Source organism: Stegostoma tigrinum, chromosome 37 (genome assembly GCF_030684315.1).
Source record: "Stegostoma tigrinum isolate sSteTig4 chromosome 37, sSteTig4.hap1, whole genome shotgun sequence".
Lineage (NCBI taxonomy): Eukaryota > Metazoa > Chordata > Chondrichthyes > Orectolobiformes > Stegostomatidae > Stegostoma > Stegostoma tigrinum.
The window spans coordinates 22182402-22200603 of NC_081390.1; the positions used below are offsets into that span (position 1 = coordinate 22182402).

At 43.4% G+C, this 18202-nt stretch overlaps 1 protein-coding gene across 2 annotated transcripts in view; it reads left to right on the forward strand.

The window, feature by feature from the left end:
• Positions 1-18202, forward strand: part of ascc1 (activating signal cointegrator 1 complex subunit 1) — a 54618-nt gene that overhangs the window by 6763 nt on the left and 29653 nt on the right. For both annotated transcript variants that reach the window (XM_048563462.2, XM_048563461.2), the window contains exons 3-5: positions 5437-5536; positions 11354-11451; positions 12774-12952. In XM_048563462.2, the coding sequence (XP_048419419.2) occupies positions 5437-5536; positions 11354-11451; positions 12774-12952 (377 nt within the window). The remainder of the gene's footprint in view (positions 1-5436; positions 5537-11353; positions 11452-12773; positions 12953-18202) is intronic.

Consider the following 18202-nt stretch of genomic DNA (forward strand, 5'->3'; position numbering starts at 1 on the left):
TGACTCTGAACTGTCCTCTGGGCAGTTAGGGCTGGACAGTTAATGGTGCCCAGCCAGCGGCACCCTCATCCCGTTAATGAACTTTTAAAAACGCCTTCTGGAAAGCCCCAACTGAACACGCCTCAACCACACTTCCAGGCAATGCATTCTATGCCGTAACTACTCACTGTGTGAGGTAACAAGGTGTAGAGCTGGACGAACACAACAGGCCAAGCAGCATCAGCGGAGCAGGAAGGCTGACGTTTCGGGCCGAGACCCTTCTAAAGCTTTGTCTCGCTTTGCGTTTGCTTTCTTTACAAAACTGTGTCCTCTGGTTCTCGGTCAGTTTACAAATGGGAAGTTTTTCCTCGTCTAATCTTTGCAGACCTCTTAAGATTTCTGTAAGTCTTCTCATAGCCTTCTCCTCCCTAAGGAACACAGACCCAACATCTCCAAGATTTCCTTTTTAACTGGAACATCTTTTCCCTGGAACAATTTCTCATAAATCCTTACTTCACGCTCCCATTGCATTCACATTCTGCCAGTAGTGTCGTGGAAGGTGGGGCAACAATCCCCATCAGTTTATAGACATATCACAGACTAAAACCCTCTGAAGACAGAAGTTTGTAGAAATTACATGGGTTTTAAATTCACTGTAATTTTAGACTCAAGAAACCACGGGCTGCACCAAACCAGGAAACGGCTGGTTGGGACAGACTGAGTAATATGCAAACCCAGGGACAGACATCTGGAACAAGGGTAAGCTCTCAAAACTAACGGAAGACCCTGCAATCATGCTGCAGCTTAAACAATGGCAGCCAGACAGCAGGAAACAAACAAATTCAACAACTTCAGACCTTCCGGAGCCTACAGAGGTACAAAGTCATTCAATTCCCAACCAGTGCTCGGGCACAGAAATACTGAACGTTCCACACCATTGTGCTACATGTAAGCCTCTTCCACACTGCTAGTCAGACTTAACACATACCCACTCAAGGGACATACTGGACATTCCGAGCTATTCACCCCTGAGAGGAGGAACACAGCTCGACAGCTGAAACCAGATTTGCTGGGAGATAAGGGGGCCTGCACCTGGGTACAGCTGGAGACCCTGAGCCCAGCACTGTGCACTGATGTGCCCTGATCGCAAATGGCGTGTGGGCTCCAAGGAGGGCTCTGTGTGCATCTGGTGTGAACAGTTTGTGAGAGGAGTTCGAGGTTCCGAAGCAGGCTCTGCACGCGATGGAGTCTTAGAGCCAAATCTGCGAGGATGGGAAGGAAAATCGGTCAAACTTAACTTATCGATCAAGAGAAAGTTCCCATAAGTGCTTCCAAGTCAGGGACTATGTGAACCCACCATACTGAGATCTGCCCTCGCAACCACCAAACACCATCAAGCAGCAATGGCCTAATGGTATTATCACTGGACTGTTAACCCGTAGACCCAGATGATGTTCTGGGGACCTGGGGTTGAATCCTGCCACGGCCAGTGGTGGAATTTAAGTCCTGTGTATATCTGGAATGAAGTCAGTGATAACGATAATCCACTGTCAATTGTTGGAAAAACCCATCTGGTTCACTAATGTCCTTTAGGAAAGGAAACTGCCATCCTTACCTGGCCTGGCCTACAAGTAATTCCAGAGCAATGTGGTTGATTCTTAACTGTCCTGTGGGCATTTAGGGATGGGCAGTAAATGTTGCCTCACCAGCGACGTGCTCATCCTGTGAATAAATCGGGGGGGAAAAAAGGAACCAACCGCAAACGTCCACCTGACGTCTAGAAGTGACAGAGAGCATCCAGAGACACGACACCGACCAGGGCAACACCAGTAACACCCACCACCATTCAAGACCACATCGCGCTTGCAAGGACCACCAAGAAAGGAAAGAAACCCAAGGTATTCACCCATCAGGTCCAACGCGTCTAACTGCATCAGTGGACACCATGAGACTGACTGTAACCAGCACTCGCGTCTTTCATGGAGCCCCAGCTAAGGCACGAGACTGCGGACGAGCTGGTCAAAATCACATTTTCACTCCAGTGTGAGCCTAAAGTCATTGAACTCTTCTAATCCAGCTTGGCCTGCCTTAGATAGGGAAAGGTGTTGCTCGGGAGCTAACGATGTAAGGCATCCTTAAGGAGAGAAGCTTTAGGACTTTGAGTTAGCAGGTAATCTCTCTCGCTCTCTCTGGTACCCACTGTATCTGTTTACCCACCGTATCAAGTCTTGACTGTAAGCCTTAACTTGACCCCTAGTTAACTGTGAGACAGGTCTCTGTCAGTAATAGTCAGGTTTGATATGTACTACCTTGTTCTCAAGTAAGTATATTCAATTTACTTGTTTTTCCAGTAAAATCAGAGTTTTCTTTTCCTGTGAAGCATCTGCCTCCCATGTTTTCCACCACACCACATTTCCACTACATGAGCCCAGTGTCAGAACCAGGGACCTGGTGAACAATAAACCAGGGAGCACTCCCTACAGTGGTGCCAAGAACTGTACACAGTATTCCAGTTGATGTCTAACCAATGTCTTATATTAGCAGGAGTCTGAATTCCATTCCTGGGTGAACTCCACTGTAGACCTTCTTTCAGCCTGCACAAAGATCTGTTAAGCATTGCTCTCTGTTTGCTAACTCTCAGCCAATTTTGTATACACATTGTTACTTATTCCATGGTGTGTAGCTTTCTGTACAAGTCCTTTATGTGGCACTGTATCAAAGCCTGTTGGAAATCCAAGTAGACCATATCAACAGCCTTGCCTCTCTGTTACGTCTGGATATGACCTCAAGCAAGTTAGATAGGTGTGATTTTCTTTTCACAAATTTTCACTGAAGCTTCTGAATTTTTTTCACGTGAATATTTATCTTATGCCGAGTAACTGTTTCTAGAAGCTTCTTCACCATTGAAAGGCTAAATCTTAGCATTGATATGGTGACTTAACATTTCTATAATTCACCACTACTTGTCATGCATTCCCTTATTTACATTAGGGGGTTTGTACATATCTGTGTGGAGTTCCTACTGCAAATACTGAACTGACACACTCCTTAGAACTCCCCTGTAAATAGCTGCACGCTCCTGTGAACACCCAGCAAACACTGACACGTTCCTCAGACCCACTGTAAACGTTGGTGTACTTCTGGGGATCCCTTGGAAATGGTGCATTCCTAAGAACGCAGTGTCTTGACCTCTGAAAGGCGGTTGCTGCTATTTTTATCACCAGAGATGAATTTTGTTTAACGCACAACAGAAATAATTTTCATGGTATGTGGGCTTTGCTAGGCCAGCAATTCTTACCCATCCTTAGTTGTCCATTGGCCAGTTAAGAGTCTCAGTTTTGTTTTGTTTATTCATTCATAGTACATGGGCATCACTAGCTGGTCAGCACTTATTTCCTGTCCCTACTTGCCCTTGAAGGCAGTGGTGAGCTGCAGCCCATGTACTGTAGGTGGACCCACAGTGCCCTTAAGGAGGGAATTTCAGAAATTCATTGTCTGGAGTCATGTAGACCAGGTAAGGATGACAGCTTTCGTTCCCTCAAGAACATTAGTGAACGAAGTGGGATGTAACAACAATCTCAAATGATTACATGGTCACCATTCAACTAGGTTTTAATTCCAGATTTAATTAAATTCAAACTTAATCATCTGCCATGTCCCCAGAATATTAGCCTTAATATATAACCCAATATTATTGACAATACAGCTTTGACTCAATTTAATTTGCTGGAAAACCTAGAAGTACAAAAACATTAGAGAATTCTTGAAGCAGTTTCAATGGCATTATGCCTGCTTACAGTTGAACAGAATTCTGATGACCTCCTGGTGGCTGTGAAGCTCTTGCAGAGCCCAGATTGAAACCTTTTTTAATGCAGTGTCAGGAGTTGCATGTGTGATGTTTTACACTTACACAGCGATGGTTGGACAGTTATGTCATCTCCTGCCTCAAATCTAGAAGGCTGGATGGCTAAATTAATGAGATTGCCTAGAGATAGCAGCTGCGCACAAATTTTCGGAACCTGCTGTACAAGTGCTGCCTCCTGTGTGGGTGTTGAGTAGTCCCCAGAATGACATTAAAAATTAGTCCATTGCATATGTTATCTGAGGCTCTTCACTGGAAAAGTTTGCACCATGTTAAAGACAAACTTACTCAATTGTCGTAATTAAAATCTAAGATAATAAAAACTTAAAGGCTCTGTTTTGCCAGTGAATTCAACAGGCTAAGAACTGGTGGAGCCAGGCATAAAAAATTCCAGTAATTCCTTGCCAGGAAAATATAGACCTGGCTATGACAGTAATAGGAATATTATTTTCTTCTCTGGTTACATTTCACAATCAAGCTCTTAAATGGAAAAACAGTATGATGAGGTAAAGTCAATTCCATTTTTATGCAGAGATAACAAGGTGTAGAGCTGGATGAATGCAGCAGGCCAAACAGCATCATAGGAGCAGGAAAGCTGGCGTTTCCCAAAACATCGGCTTTCCTGCTCCTCTGATGCTGCTTGGCCTGCTGTGTTCATCCAGCTGAACACCTTGTTATCTCAGATTCTCCAGCATTTGCAGTTGCTACTATCTCCATTTTTATTTGTTTTGCCTGGAGGGTTCTGTAGTAGCCTTCAGTTCCTGCCAGACTGCTGTGAATGCAAACACAAGAATTAGGAGAGGGAGTAGGCCATTCAGTTCCTCCTTCCATTCAGTGAGATTGTGGCCTCAAGTCCTATTCCCAGCTAACCCCGGTAGCCATTGACACCCTTATCAGTCAAGAATCTATCTATCGCTGCTTTAAAAGTATTCAACTATTATGCCTCCAATGCTCACCAAGGACTATTGAATTAGAAGCAAAAGTAGGCCTCTTGAGCTAATCTGATTACTCTACATTGCTGCTTCCTGGTGAATTTTACTTGAGACGTTTTAGTTTTTAAACGGCTCATGTACTCTAGGACTGAAGTAAGCTCTAGAATTTCCTGTTGTAGCAGAGATCCTTTGTTCATTCAAGTGATGGGGGCATCGCTGACTCAGCAGCATTTATTGTCCATCCCTAATTGCCCAGAGGGCAGTTAAGACCCAACCACATTGCTATGGGTCTGGAGTCACACGTAGGCCAGACTAGGTAAGGATGGCAGTTTCATTGCCCAAAGGACATTAGTGAACCAGTTGGGTGTTTCCCAACAATCGGCAATGGATTCATGGTCATCATTAGATTCTTAATCCCAGATATTTATTGAATTCAAATTTTACCATCTGCTGAACCTGGGTCCCCAGACCATTATCTGGGTCTCTGGATTGACAGTCCAGTGATAATACCACAAGGCCATCGCCTTCCCATGGAGGATATGGGGTAAGATGGAATGTTAGTCTCTTGCAGTTACTTACGTAATGATCACTCATTTATGTATCTGCGCTTTGACATAGGATCTCTTAGATCTTGTCAGTGATTTACCCCTTTTTTTTTTGCAGGTGTTGTGGACTGTTTGGATGAGCCCTGTGACTCAGTACTTATAGAACAGACAGACCGAGGCTATCGATGCTCCATGGCTGTGCCTAGTGCTTTTTACAAGTGAGTTATCACTATTTCTGATTTACAAGCACATTTCCGTTTGCCTGAAACAAAACTCTGGCTCTTTTCTCTTTTCCATTTAACCATAAAGGCCCAGAATCCCAGCCAACATTCCTGATTCAAACAGCACCACTGAAAGCAGGTTAATCAGCTGATCGTGTTCCATGCAAAATAACTGGTGTACTTAGTTGCATGATGTGCCCCTGACCTTCCAGGAAATTCATTTACTTGTGTGTTTTGATATTATCTTTGAAACAAGCCTCCTGCAAAATCAACTATGATGCTGGAGTGGGATGTCGAAAAATGCTGCACTGGTCAGATCCTGCTTTCTCATTTTCTCTTGGCTAGTGTTTTCTAGGAGGACAAAGAAAAAGCTTCAAAGTTGCTTGGAAGCTCTCCTTGAAATGCAGGGGCATTGACATGAAGGACTAAGAGGAGCTGGCGACCAATAGTTCCAGCTGTATCACTCTTTTAGTCCAATACTCATAATGATGAGGTAGTCAAGAAAAGGAATCTAGTCCTGCACTTTGCATCTCAATAGCCTGCGAGAAGTCTTGCCCCATAGTCCAAAACAGGTGTAGGTCAAAGACTGGCCTCTTCAGTGACATGAAAACCCAGCGCAGAAAACTGCCACCAAGCTGCTCTCATCCTCCTCCAAATTGAAGGATGACTGACTTTGACACTTTGATACTCATCATGTGAGAAGGTGCTATGCAAATGCAAACTTTTCCTTATTCTCTATTGTGCTTGGGGATAATGTAATACTGAAAGTCCACACTCAGACATAAACCCAACATGATACGATTTTCTCAGGAGCCTGATTGTCCACTACTAGACTTTACTCTAAATTTGTGAACGTTGGCATTTAATTCCTGACCGTACTGAAAAAGATGTTGGCGTTAAGCCAGAAGATGGGACTGTTCTTGGCAACAAGTAATGAAAAGATGGTAGGAACTCCCAATGTTGGAGAATCTGAGATAACAAGGTGCAGAGCTGAACGAACACAGCAGCATCAGAGGAGCCGAAAAGCTGATATAAAGGTCCAGACCCGAAACGTCAGCTTTCGTGCTGCTCTGATGCTGCTTGGCCTGCTGTGTTCGTCCAGCTCTACACCTTGTTATAACAAGTAATAGAGATAATGGGAACTGCAGATGCTGGAGAATTCCAAGATAATACAATGTGAGGCTGGATGAACACAGCAGGCCAAGCAGCATCTCAGGAGCACAAAAGCTGACGTTTCAGGCCTAGACCCTTCATCAGAGAGGGGGATGGGGAGAGGGAACTGGAATAAATAGGGAGAGAGGGGGAGGCGGACCGAAGATGGAGAGTAAAGAAGATAGGTGGAGAGAGTGTAGGTGGGGAGGTAGGGAGGGGATAGGTCAGTCCAGGGAAGACGGACAGGTCAAGGAGGTGGGATGAGGTTAGTAGGTAGCTGGGGGTGCGAGGAAGGGATGGGTGAGAGGAAGAACCGGTTAGGGAGGTAGAGACAGGTTGGACTGGTTTTGGGATGCAGTGGGCGGGGGGGAAGAGCTGGGCTGGTTGTGTGGTGCAGTAGGGGGAGGAGACGAACTGGGCTGGTTTAGGGATGCAGTAGGGGAAGGGGAGATTTTGAAACTGGTGAAGTCCGCATTGATACCATATGGCTGCAGGGTTCCCAGGCGGAATATGAGTTGCTGTTCCTGCAACCTTCGGGTGGCATCATTGTGGCAGTGCAGGAGGCCCATGATGGACATGTCATCTAGAGAATGGGAGGGGGAGTGGAAATGGTTTGCGACTGGGAGGTGCAGTTGTTTGTTGCGAACTGAGCGGAGGTGTTCTGCAAAGCGGCCTGGGAGGTGCAGTTGTTTGTTGCGAACTGAGCGGAGGTGTTCTGCAAAGCGGCCCCCAAGAGGCTTGGGGACCGCTTTGCAGAACACGTCCGCTCAGTTCGCAACAAACAACTGCACCTCCCAGTCGCAAACCATTTCCACTCCCCCTCCCATTCTCTAGATGACATGTCCATCATGGGCCTCCTGCACTGCCACAATGATGCCACCCGAAGGTTGCAGGAACAGCAACTCATATTCCGCCTGGGAACCCTGCAGCCGTATGGTATCAATGCGGACTTCACCAGTTTCAAAATCTCCCCTTCCCCTACTGCATCCCTAAACCAGCCCAGTTCGTCTCCTCCCCCTACTGCACCACACAACCAGCCCAGCTCTTCCCCGCCGCCCACTGCATCCCAAAACCAGTCCAACCTGTCTCTACCTCCCTAACCGGTTCTTCCTCTCACCCATCCCTTCCTCGCACCCCCAGCTACCTACTAACCTCATCCCACCTCCTTGACCTGTCCGTCTTCCCTGGACTGACCTATCCCCTCCCTACCTCCCCACCTACACTCTCTCCACCTATCTTCTTTACTCTCCATCTTCGGTCCGTCTCCCCCTCTCTCCCTATTTATTCCAGTTCCCTCTCCCCATCCCCCTCTCTGATGAAGGGTCTAGGCCCGAAACGTCAGCTTTTGTGCTCTATAACAAGTAATAGTTTGCTTTAGTCAGTTTGTCTTTGTTTTTGTATGTTGCCACTAGGTGGCTGTGTACAATGCAACATACAGCTCTTACCTTCAAATTTTAAACCCTTCCAAATGCATCAACTCCCCCAAGATTTTCTTATGGGCTGAGTACGATGGAGAGAGGTGGTGGCATTGGAACAGAGAAAGAGGGATGAAGTTATTGACTATAAAGCTATTGTGCTAAAAACCTTATGATTCACTGGTTCAGCCTCGAGTGAAATATTGTGGAGAGCTTTGGGGACCACTCGTCAGGCAAGGTGAAAGGATCTTTGGAAAGGGAACAGAGGAGACCTAGCTGGATATTATCAGGGACGAGAGGTTGCACTTTGGAAGAGAGATTGTTGGTGAGGTGACTTGATCAAGGTTTCGGGGTTGAGAGGCTTTCAGTAGGGTGATAACTGGAATATGTAAATTCAGAATAACTTAATGTATAATATGGAGGGGAGTTGAGAATTTTATTCACTCAGCGTTTTTGGGAGTTGGATCAGCTCGCTAGAAAAGTTGGTGAGAGCTGATTGCTTCAATAATTTTTTTTTAGAAAAGTTGGTCAATTACTTGAGGATAAGTAAGTTTTCAAGGTTATCCCCTAAAAAAAACTTGGAGCTAAGACTAAACACAACAGCTCCTTCTAAGTGCTCGCAGTTCCTTCAGTTGCTGTAAGCTGTGACTTCTGAGTGATAAGGCATGGAGATTTTCTAAGTGAACCAGCCAATCTGTGTCTCTTGAATGACAGACCAAATGGCTTCGTCTTGTGCTGCAAGTTTCTGTGAGTCCTGAGAGGAGACAGCATATGCCATACTGAGGTAGCAAGGTACAGAGAGAAAATTCCTCGTATCCCAGGAATCAATGATTAACAGCAGTTCTGTCAGGTTTGGGTGGGGAGTGTTAGGGTGCAGTTAGCGATTGGAGAGAGGGGAGAGAAAATAGGGGTTATTGTCTGGTTAGAGGGGATTGTGTTGTCAATAAACAGAAATAAAGACAAAAAGCATTTTTGAAAGGCCATTCGGACGAACAAGCCCTTATACAAGCTGACTGAAATGCTAAGTGATCTGTTGGTGTGTACCAGACACTGGAAATTGATACTTCCTGAGTTATACCTAATGTTGAACTGCTTTTAATACAAAACACAATTTGGATTGGAGAGGTTACGTGTAGATGCCTAGCCCCGCGTGCTCTGTATTAGCTCAAGAAGAAAGTTCATTGCATTTTTGAGAACAGTTAGAAATCAGGCAATAAATCCTGGCCTAGCCATTAATGCCCACGTCTTGGGTAATAAAAAGTAAAATGACCAGGGTATTATTTGCATTTCATCAAGAGGTAACCGGGCCAAGTTTGTGCCACTTCTCTTCAGTAGAACTGAGGTTTTATTGATGGGGATAACTTTCCCTTCACTGAATCTATCATTGTTTTAAGTTTGTTTGATTTTATTGTCACATGTACCAAAACACAGTGAAAAACTTTGTCTATTAGCGTTACAGGCGGATCACAGCAAGCAAAGGATGTACAGAGCAAAAAGACTTTGAGGCATATAGGTTATATTATTTGAGGCTAGAGTCCATTCAACAGTATGATAACGGCCAGAAAGAAGTTGTTACTGACCCAGCATGTGCGTGTGTTCAGGCTTCTGAATCTTCTGCCTGATGGAAGAGGATGTAGCAGAACATTACCAGGGTGCGATGGATCTTTGGTCGCCTGTCCTCGGCAGTGAGCTGTGTAAATATAGCCCACGGATGGAAAGTTGGCTTCTGTGATGGTCTGGGCTGTGCATGTCACCTTCTGTAGTTTCTTACAGTCCTGGGCAGAGCAGTTACCATACCAGGCTGTTATGCACCCGGACAATATGCTTTCAATGGTGCATCTGTAGAAGTTGGTGAGGGACCTTATGGACATGACAAATTTCATGAGGAAGAAGAGTCCCTGTGCTGCCTTTACTGTCACGCTTACATGGGAAGTCCAGGACAGTTATCAGTTATCGTCACTATGAGGAACTTGATGCTTTTCACCCTCTCAACCTCAGTTCTGTTGATGTAGATGGGGGCATGTTCTTCTCCCTTATTTCTGAAGCCGATGATCAGTTCTTTATTCTTGCCGACATTGTTTTCATTGCACCACATCGCCAAGCCTTCTATTTTTAGGATGAGGTATTTCAGTCTGATAAAATCCATCATAAGTGTTTCATGCTGTAAACAGTGTATCTTTTTAGTTTTTTGTTCAATTTGATTGTGAAATGAAATGGGACAATGTCTGCTTTTTTAAAAACCAAGAATTGTTGAAGGATTACTGCACTTTTTTTTTAAAAGGAAGCTGCCTGACTCATTGTATGCAGTAGTGAAGCCTGGTTACAGGCAAGGCAGAGATTGTGTACGAATGGGGCTTTGGCCAGCACAAAGTAGCTGATTGGACTGTGGGCTAATAACTGGTTATCAATGACAAAGGCTTCATGCCTGCCAGCAATCATGTAATTGGCTCCCAGGTAGCTGTTGATGTGCAAGTTTAAGGGAGAAGCTATCAGACCTCTGGAAAGGAAGCAACCTTGTTTTTCTCTGCAATGAAAAGTTTCTCAAGCCTAAAGATAGCTAGCTTATTTTCCCTAAACAGTTGATATAAGCTGTGGCTTTAATTAATAAATCAAAGACCTTTCATGAATGAGAACTCGTCACCCTGTGCTCCTACAAATAATTGAAAGGACTTGGAGAAGGTAGATCGAAAAACAGCATTCTGATCAGCAAAACGATCATCTCTTAATGCAGACAAGCAACATTGAACTGACCGCCTAGTCTTTCCGTCCAGCTACAACACACTTCGTTCTGGTATTTGTGTGTGTGTGTGTGTGTGTGTGTGTGTGTGTGTGTGTGTGTGTGTGTGTGTGTGTGTGTTGTGGGGGAGGGGGTGGGTAGAGCAGGGTGTTTGAGGGCCTTGACTAGTACAGTTGTATGTTGATAGTTCATAATTATTTAATTATTCAGTACAAACATCAGAACTGCATTTTCTGTCAGCCTGGATCTAAACAAACAAGTAAATTGTGGAATTTTGCGTTTTTATAAAATTTTTTAAGTTTTGTGATGGCTCTAGGAATAGCAGAACTTGACTTCCAATGTGCTAGCCCAGTGAGTTATTTCAACATGTCACTCCCTGACAGGTGAATTGTACACATTTGACCTTTCTGGGGATTGATGCTTCCAAATGTTAGATCTGGCAAAACCTTTTGACAGAAGGCAGAGCAGAGTTTTTTTGTGATTAAAATCATCCTTTTACTTTTTCCACAGATACATAATTGGGAAGAAAGGAGACACCAAACGAAGACTGGAAAATGAGACACGAACTTCCATAACCATTCCTAAACCTGGAATAGAGGGAGAGATTGGTGAGATTCAGTGGGAATCCAAGGAGAAAATTTTATCAGCCAGTGAAATTAAACTGGAGGAAGGACGCATACATCTTTTTAAGCACACTTTATCAAGGGCTCTGACCCAGCGTGCAACAACATTTGGGCAACATTTTGGGCCTGGACTGATGAGTGACAAGTAGCATTCATACCACAAGCATCCCGTGAAGTAACCACTCTACCTTTCTTGCTATTTCACAAACCCCTCACCATTAAAATCCAATCCTCGGAGAAAATTCTCTCCCCCTCCCCATCCTAAAAGGGTGTATTTGTTGGATTCACCCACGAGATTCTGTTCACATACGCTATATAAATACTATTCAGGATCTTATAAATGTCAGTCAAATCATCCCTTGCTTTCCTGCACTTGAGTGAAAATAAGCCAAGCCTATCCAATCTTTCATTGTAAGACAAGCCACTCATTCCAGATGTTAAACCAGTAAACCTTCTATGAGCCAATGTATTTACATCCTTTCTTAATTAGAAACCAGAATTTTATAGAGAATTCAAGAAGACGTCTCATCAGTGCCCTGTATAGCTGAAACGTAGCACCCTTATTTTAAATTTAAACTCCTCTGGTAATAACATCCAGCATTTTTCTTTCCTATATGTTTATTGGATGTGGGCACGGCTGGCAAATCAGCATATTCAGCCCATCTGTAACTGCCCAGATGGCAGTTGAGTCATCCAGTTTTCTGTGGGTCCAGAGCCATGTATTCCAAACCAGAAGAGGAAAGCAAACTTCCTTTCCTAAAGGACATTTATAAACCAGATGTTTTGTTCTGACAATCGACAATTGTTACATGGTCTCCATTAGACTAGTTTTTAAATCCAGGTTTTTATTGAATTCAAATTCTGCAGCCATCAATCTTAGAAAATTATCTTGGGGTTCTAGATTACCACTGCCTCTTCGTTTCCTTAAATTTGATCTTTTTATTAAATTCTTGAGTTAATCATGAATTTTGGGTTCTCCTCTTAGAACTTTTCTCTATGATGGTATTGTATTTATCCTGAAATACCCTTTTAATGTTTCCCACTGCTTCTCAACATCCCTGCTCACTTCTGTTGTGGGGTACGTGTGTTAATATTACTGAACAAGTAATGTGTTGTCAATTCTGAAACTGAGCCTGAATTGGTTCACAACAGATGATGCGTCACCGGACTTGAAACGTTAACTCTGCTTTTTTCACACAGATGATGGCAGAATTGTGGGGTTACTCCAGCAATTTCTGCTTTTGCTTCAGATCTCCAACTTCCACAGTTCCTTGTTCTATTTCAGTTCTAATGTTTTCTTTTTCCAGTCATCACTGGGCAGCAGCGAGTGGGTGTCGCATCAGCACAGACCCGAATTGAGGTGATGTTGGAGAGTTTCCGCAGAAAGCAACCCTTCACTCATTTCCTGTCTTTTGCCGTTAATCAACCCACTATTCAGGAACAGTTTTTGAAATTTAAAGAGCGTGTGTTGGATGAGTGTTCCCAGGTATGTTTCCAAGGCTGATGACAAGGCATTTCATTAGCTACGATGTGGGATATATGGGCAAGTGGGGATAGGAAATGAAGCTAAAGGATATCTTCAAGAGACAAGTAACTCTGGCAGGTTCGATGACCGACATTTTTGAATACTAGGTAGGTGAACGTACTTTGAAAAGACCTTGCGTCGATATCAATCTCATGATTTCTCAGTGACTTGTGGACAATAAAGTATTTTTGAATCAAAAATAAAATACTGTAGATACTGGAAATCTGAAATAAAAATAGAAAATGCTAGAAATAGCACTTGAGGTAGCATGTATGGAGAGAAAAGTAGAGTTAATGTTTCAGGTTTATGACCTATAGGCTTTTAATAATGCCTTCCCAGTCCTGTCAGGTTTACTCTGTATATCAATAACCCAATGCAGTCCTAACAACGGATTACACATAATTGTTCTTTATTGAAGCAAGGTACACTGAAAAATAGTTAGAACATAGAACATAGAACAGTACAGCACAGAACAGGCCCTTCAGCCCACAATGTTGTGCCGACCATTGATCCTCATGTATGCACCCTCAAATTTCTGTGACCATATACATGTCCAGCAGTCTCTTAAATGACCCCAATGACCTTGCTTCCACAACTGCTGCTGGCAACGCATTCCATGCTCTCAACTCTCTGCGTAAAGAACCTGCCTCTGACATCCCCTCTATACTTTCCACCAACCAGCTTAAAACTATGACCCCTCGTGCTAGCCATTTCTGCCCTGGGAAATAGTCTCTGGCTATCAACTCTATCTATGCCTCTCATTATCTTGTATACCTCAATTAGGTCCCCTCTCCTCCTCCTTTTCTCCAATGAAAAGAGACCGAGCTCAGTCAACCTCTCTTCATAAGATAAGCCGTCCAGTCCAGGCAGCATCCTGGTAAACCTCCTGTGAACCCTCTCCAAAGCATCCACATCTTTCCTATAATAGGGCGCCCAGAACTGGACGCAGTATTCCAAGTGCGGTCTAACCAAAGTTTTATAGAGCTGCAACAAGATCTCACGACTCTTAAACTCAATCCCCCTGTTAATGAAAGCCAAAACACCATATGCTTTCTTAACAACCCTGTCCACTTGGGTGGCCATTTTAAGGGATCTATGTATCTGCACACCAAGATCCCTCTGTTCCTCCACGCTGCCAAGAATCCTATCCTACATCATAAGCTTACATGTACTTTATTTCACAACCACTACTGGTCCAGTTTTCTTTTATTCGTTCATGGGATGTGTGCATCACTGCCTGAGTCAGCATTTATTGCCCATCCTTAATAATGCAGTTAAGAATCAACTACATTGCTGTCAGTCTGGATTCACAGGTAAGGACAGCGGTTTCATTCGCTAAAGGGCGTGAGTGAACTAGATGGGGTTTTCTGACAGTCAACAACGCATTCATGGCCATCATTGGATTCTTTTATTCCAGAATTTTATTAACATCAGATGTCACCATCTGCCATGGTGGACTCTAACCCTGAGCAAGTCTCCAGAATATCACCTGGATCTCTGAATTAATAATCTAGCAATAATACCGCCAAGCTGTCGGTTTATGTGGTTTTGTCCGAGGAGCAAACCAAAGCAGGTGATTAGTTAGCTCCAGTCTGACCTCCATCGCTAAATCCATGACTCCTGTTCCTGAGCTACTTAACTATCGTTCTGGGGTGTGCTTTCTCATTCCACACAAACTGGCCTGAATAATGACACGCTCATCCCGTAACTGAATTTTTAAAAAAAACTTGGTCTGTGCACCTGTTAAGTATCGTACAGGTAAGCTTGTGATGCATAACTATTTTTGCAATATCTTTCGTAGTGTATCTTTCCCTTTCCCGTACAAGCAGCCTGTATAATCAAACCTTGACACAGTCCAGTCTTCAGCAGCTGATCACTTTGACCACTGACAAACATCACAAGTGTTCTGTTCTACAGTTGTGTGAGCTTTGACTCATGGGTCACACGATGACTCAATGGTTAGCACTGCTGCTTCACAGAAGCAGGGACCTGGGTTCAGTTCCAGCCTGTGGTGACTCTGTGGAATTTGCACGTTCTCCCTGTGTCTGCATGAGTTTCTGCTGGGTGCTCCGGTTTCCACACTCGGTCCAAAGATGTGCAGGTTACATGGATTGGCCAATGCTAAATTGCCGTTAATGACCAGGGATCTGCAACCTAGGTGAATTAGCCATGGTAAATGCACGAGTATAAGGATAGAGTGGAATGCTGTTCAGAGAATAGGTGATAACTCAATGGACCAAGTAGCCACTTCCATACTGTAGGATTATGTGATTCTATTTGGACATTTGCTTCCCTTGGAAGGAGGCTTATTTCTCCATTCTAACGCACTTTGACCTTTGGCAAACTTGCTCATGGTTGTTACATTTTTTTTGCTGTCTAATCAAAACAATTAGATTTACACAGCATGATCCTGTGGCCAACCACACCTTGCCTTACCAACTAAATGGTACATCACATCTCACGCACTGCATTTGTTTTAAATCAGGATATCAGCCCGACGTATTGTGTCACCCTGCTGAGTTACAACACATAACTTAAACACCCATATCTCTTCAGAAAACATGAAGAAATGTCCCTCTGAGCTTCTGATGAGTAGGATACCATCCAAGCAATTGATCTTTCAATACGGAAGTCCTTGTATTATTTTTCTCTCTCATTTTGGTTAACCCAACAAATTCAGGGCTACTGTGCACGGACCTTTCATCAGAACGTTCTATTATTTGCAATATTTGGTGTTTAGTATTGAAGTTGTTGGGCTGCTATATTTCCTTAATTTACAGACAGTAAGCTCCCCAAAACTGTAGTGTTGATTTGAGCTGTCAGTCTGATTTGGTCCTGTCTGAGAACTTGCTTTGAGTTCGAAATAATTCTTATGATTAGATGGAAAACCAGCCATTGACCTCAAGCATGAAATGTGCAACTTGGAATCAATTGCCCTCTCAACGAAATAGTTTGTAAACTTGCATTTATCAAATTTATACACTAAGTGTACTTGAGTAGCGGCCTTTAGGGATGTGGAAGATGGATAATTATATGTCACAGCTGTTTTCCATACCAGTTGTGATCTGCAAGTATAGCTAATTAACAATAGGCAATTTCATAATTATAATGAAGAATATTGAGAAAGATATGCAGATATGTAAAGTGTTCATCGAATATGGAAATTCAACTGATGAAAGGTTTTTTTGATAAAAAGAACAACGTTGCTAATTAAAGTCAAGGCATTGAACCAATTCGATCTTTTGATTTCTTTGAAGGATTGTAACCTTTAATGAAGCAGGCATTTCAACTATGCTACAGCATGTAAAATTGATCTGAATCTTCCCTGAGGCCATTCCATTAATATCATGCAAACCAAAATGATAGGAGGCCTGGCACTGGTATTGTGGGGAGTGAAATTAACCCATTTAGATAGCTTGGGGTTCTATTTCATGCTAGTATTCCTTGTGTCTGCATTCTGATTGGGCATGTGAAGGAAACTGGGGTACTTTGGAGCTATGAGCAAGCTCTAGGGCAAGCTGGCTGATATGCACAAGGATCCCTGAAAGGTCTGGACTGTTAGATCTGCACCTTTTTGAGTTATCATTTTTGAGTTATTTGACATAGTTTATGTTTCATTAATACACTTCTGCAGTATGAACACGGATTTTAATCTGACTAACTGAAACCATCTTTGAGAAATCGTGACAGTGAAGCATCAATGTTTCAAATTCACTCTTGTGCAGAAACATTGAGAATCAATGATCAAAACATCTGGATAGGTATATAAATAGATGGGTTTAGAGGGTATGGGCCAAATGCTGGCATCTGGGACTAGATTAATTTAGGCTATCTGGTTGACATGGGCGAGTTGGATCGGAGGGTCTGTTTCTGTTCTGTACAACTCTATGATGCTATGAAACAGGTCATTGGGATCAGGTGGCAAACTAATGGTAAAGTATTCACAGGAAATGTAGCTTCAGAAATATCTGGAAATATTTGGAAATGAGCTCTCTATTTTAATTTGCACCCTTTATGTATAATCAAACAGATTTTCACATCTTGTTTTTTTTTCTTTCTGTCCATGTTTTCCGGTCCTGTGTTCCTCCTGCTCCTCCCCCCAACCCCTTGCCCCTCATTTTGTATTTACAGTGGGTAGTCACACAATTAGATCTCAACAAAGTAGGGAGCAATATTGCATTTTCTTGTTGACTCAAACATTGTCTGGGTCTAGCTGTCCAAGGCCACAATGGCAAATGACTGTGGGCTCGAAGACTTAAATGTTCCCTATTACCTGGGAAAGTAACAATAGCTAAATCTCCTGGAGGGTCGCTTCAGTAAGTTCTGTTCAATTGTTGTTACTGCACAAAAGCCTTCCAGTCCATACTCAAGGTCTTTCAGTGCTAATGTGGAACACTGTAAGCGGGATTAAAGTATTTCTGAAATTTGCTGATGCAATGTTCTCCAGGTAATTGACTATAACTTGTTTGTAGGTGATTAGTTACAACAATTTAACACCAAAATCTATTCACTATCAGTGTGAAAACTACTGTAGTGTAAGCAGATCATAGAATCTCTACAGTGCAGAAGCAGGCCTTTCACCTCATCAGGTCCACGCCGACCCTCCAAAGAGCATCCTTCCCAGACCCACCCCACTACCCTATCCCCGTAACCCTGCGTATACCATGGCTAACCCACACGCTTCTGGACAGCAGGGGACTGTTTAGACTGGCCTGTACATCTTTGGATTGGGCTAGGGAACTGGAGCACCCCAAGGAAATCCATGCAGATACGGGGAGACCGTGCAAATTCCACACTGGCAGTCACCTAAGGGTGGAATCGAACCGGGGTCACTGGCCCTATGACACACTTGTGCTAACCACTGAGCTACCGTGCTGCCCAAATTGAATTCGAGTTGCAGTTCCTACTATCTCTTCACCATCTGTTGCATTGGATTTGAACATACGTCACCAGGCCTTTAATCCGAGGGTCCTGGGTTGCTAATCCAGTAGCATTCCCTCTGTGTCACCACTTCCCTGCGTAGATGAAAAACTGAATTAAGTCACCGCATGAATTCTACAGTGTAACAAAGAATTTGTACCCAGGAGCATACTAAAGAGAAAGACTTGTATTTATGTGATGCCTCTCACAGATATTTTGAAGTGCTTTACAGCTATTGCAGTACTTGTGAAGAGTAGTCATTGTTGTAATGTGGGAAAGGTGAGTGATTAC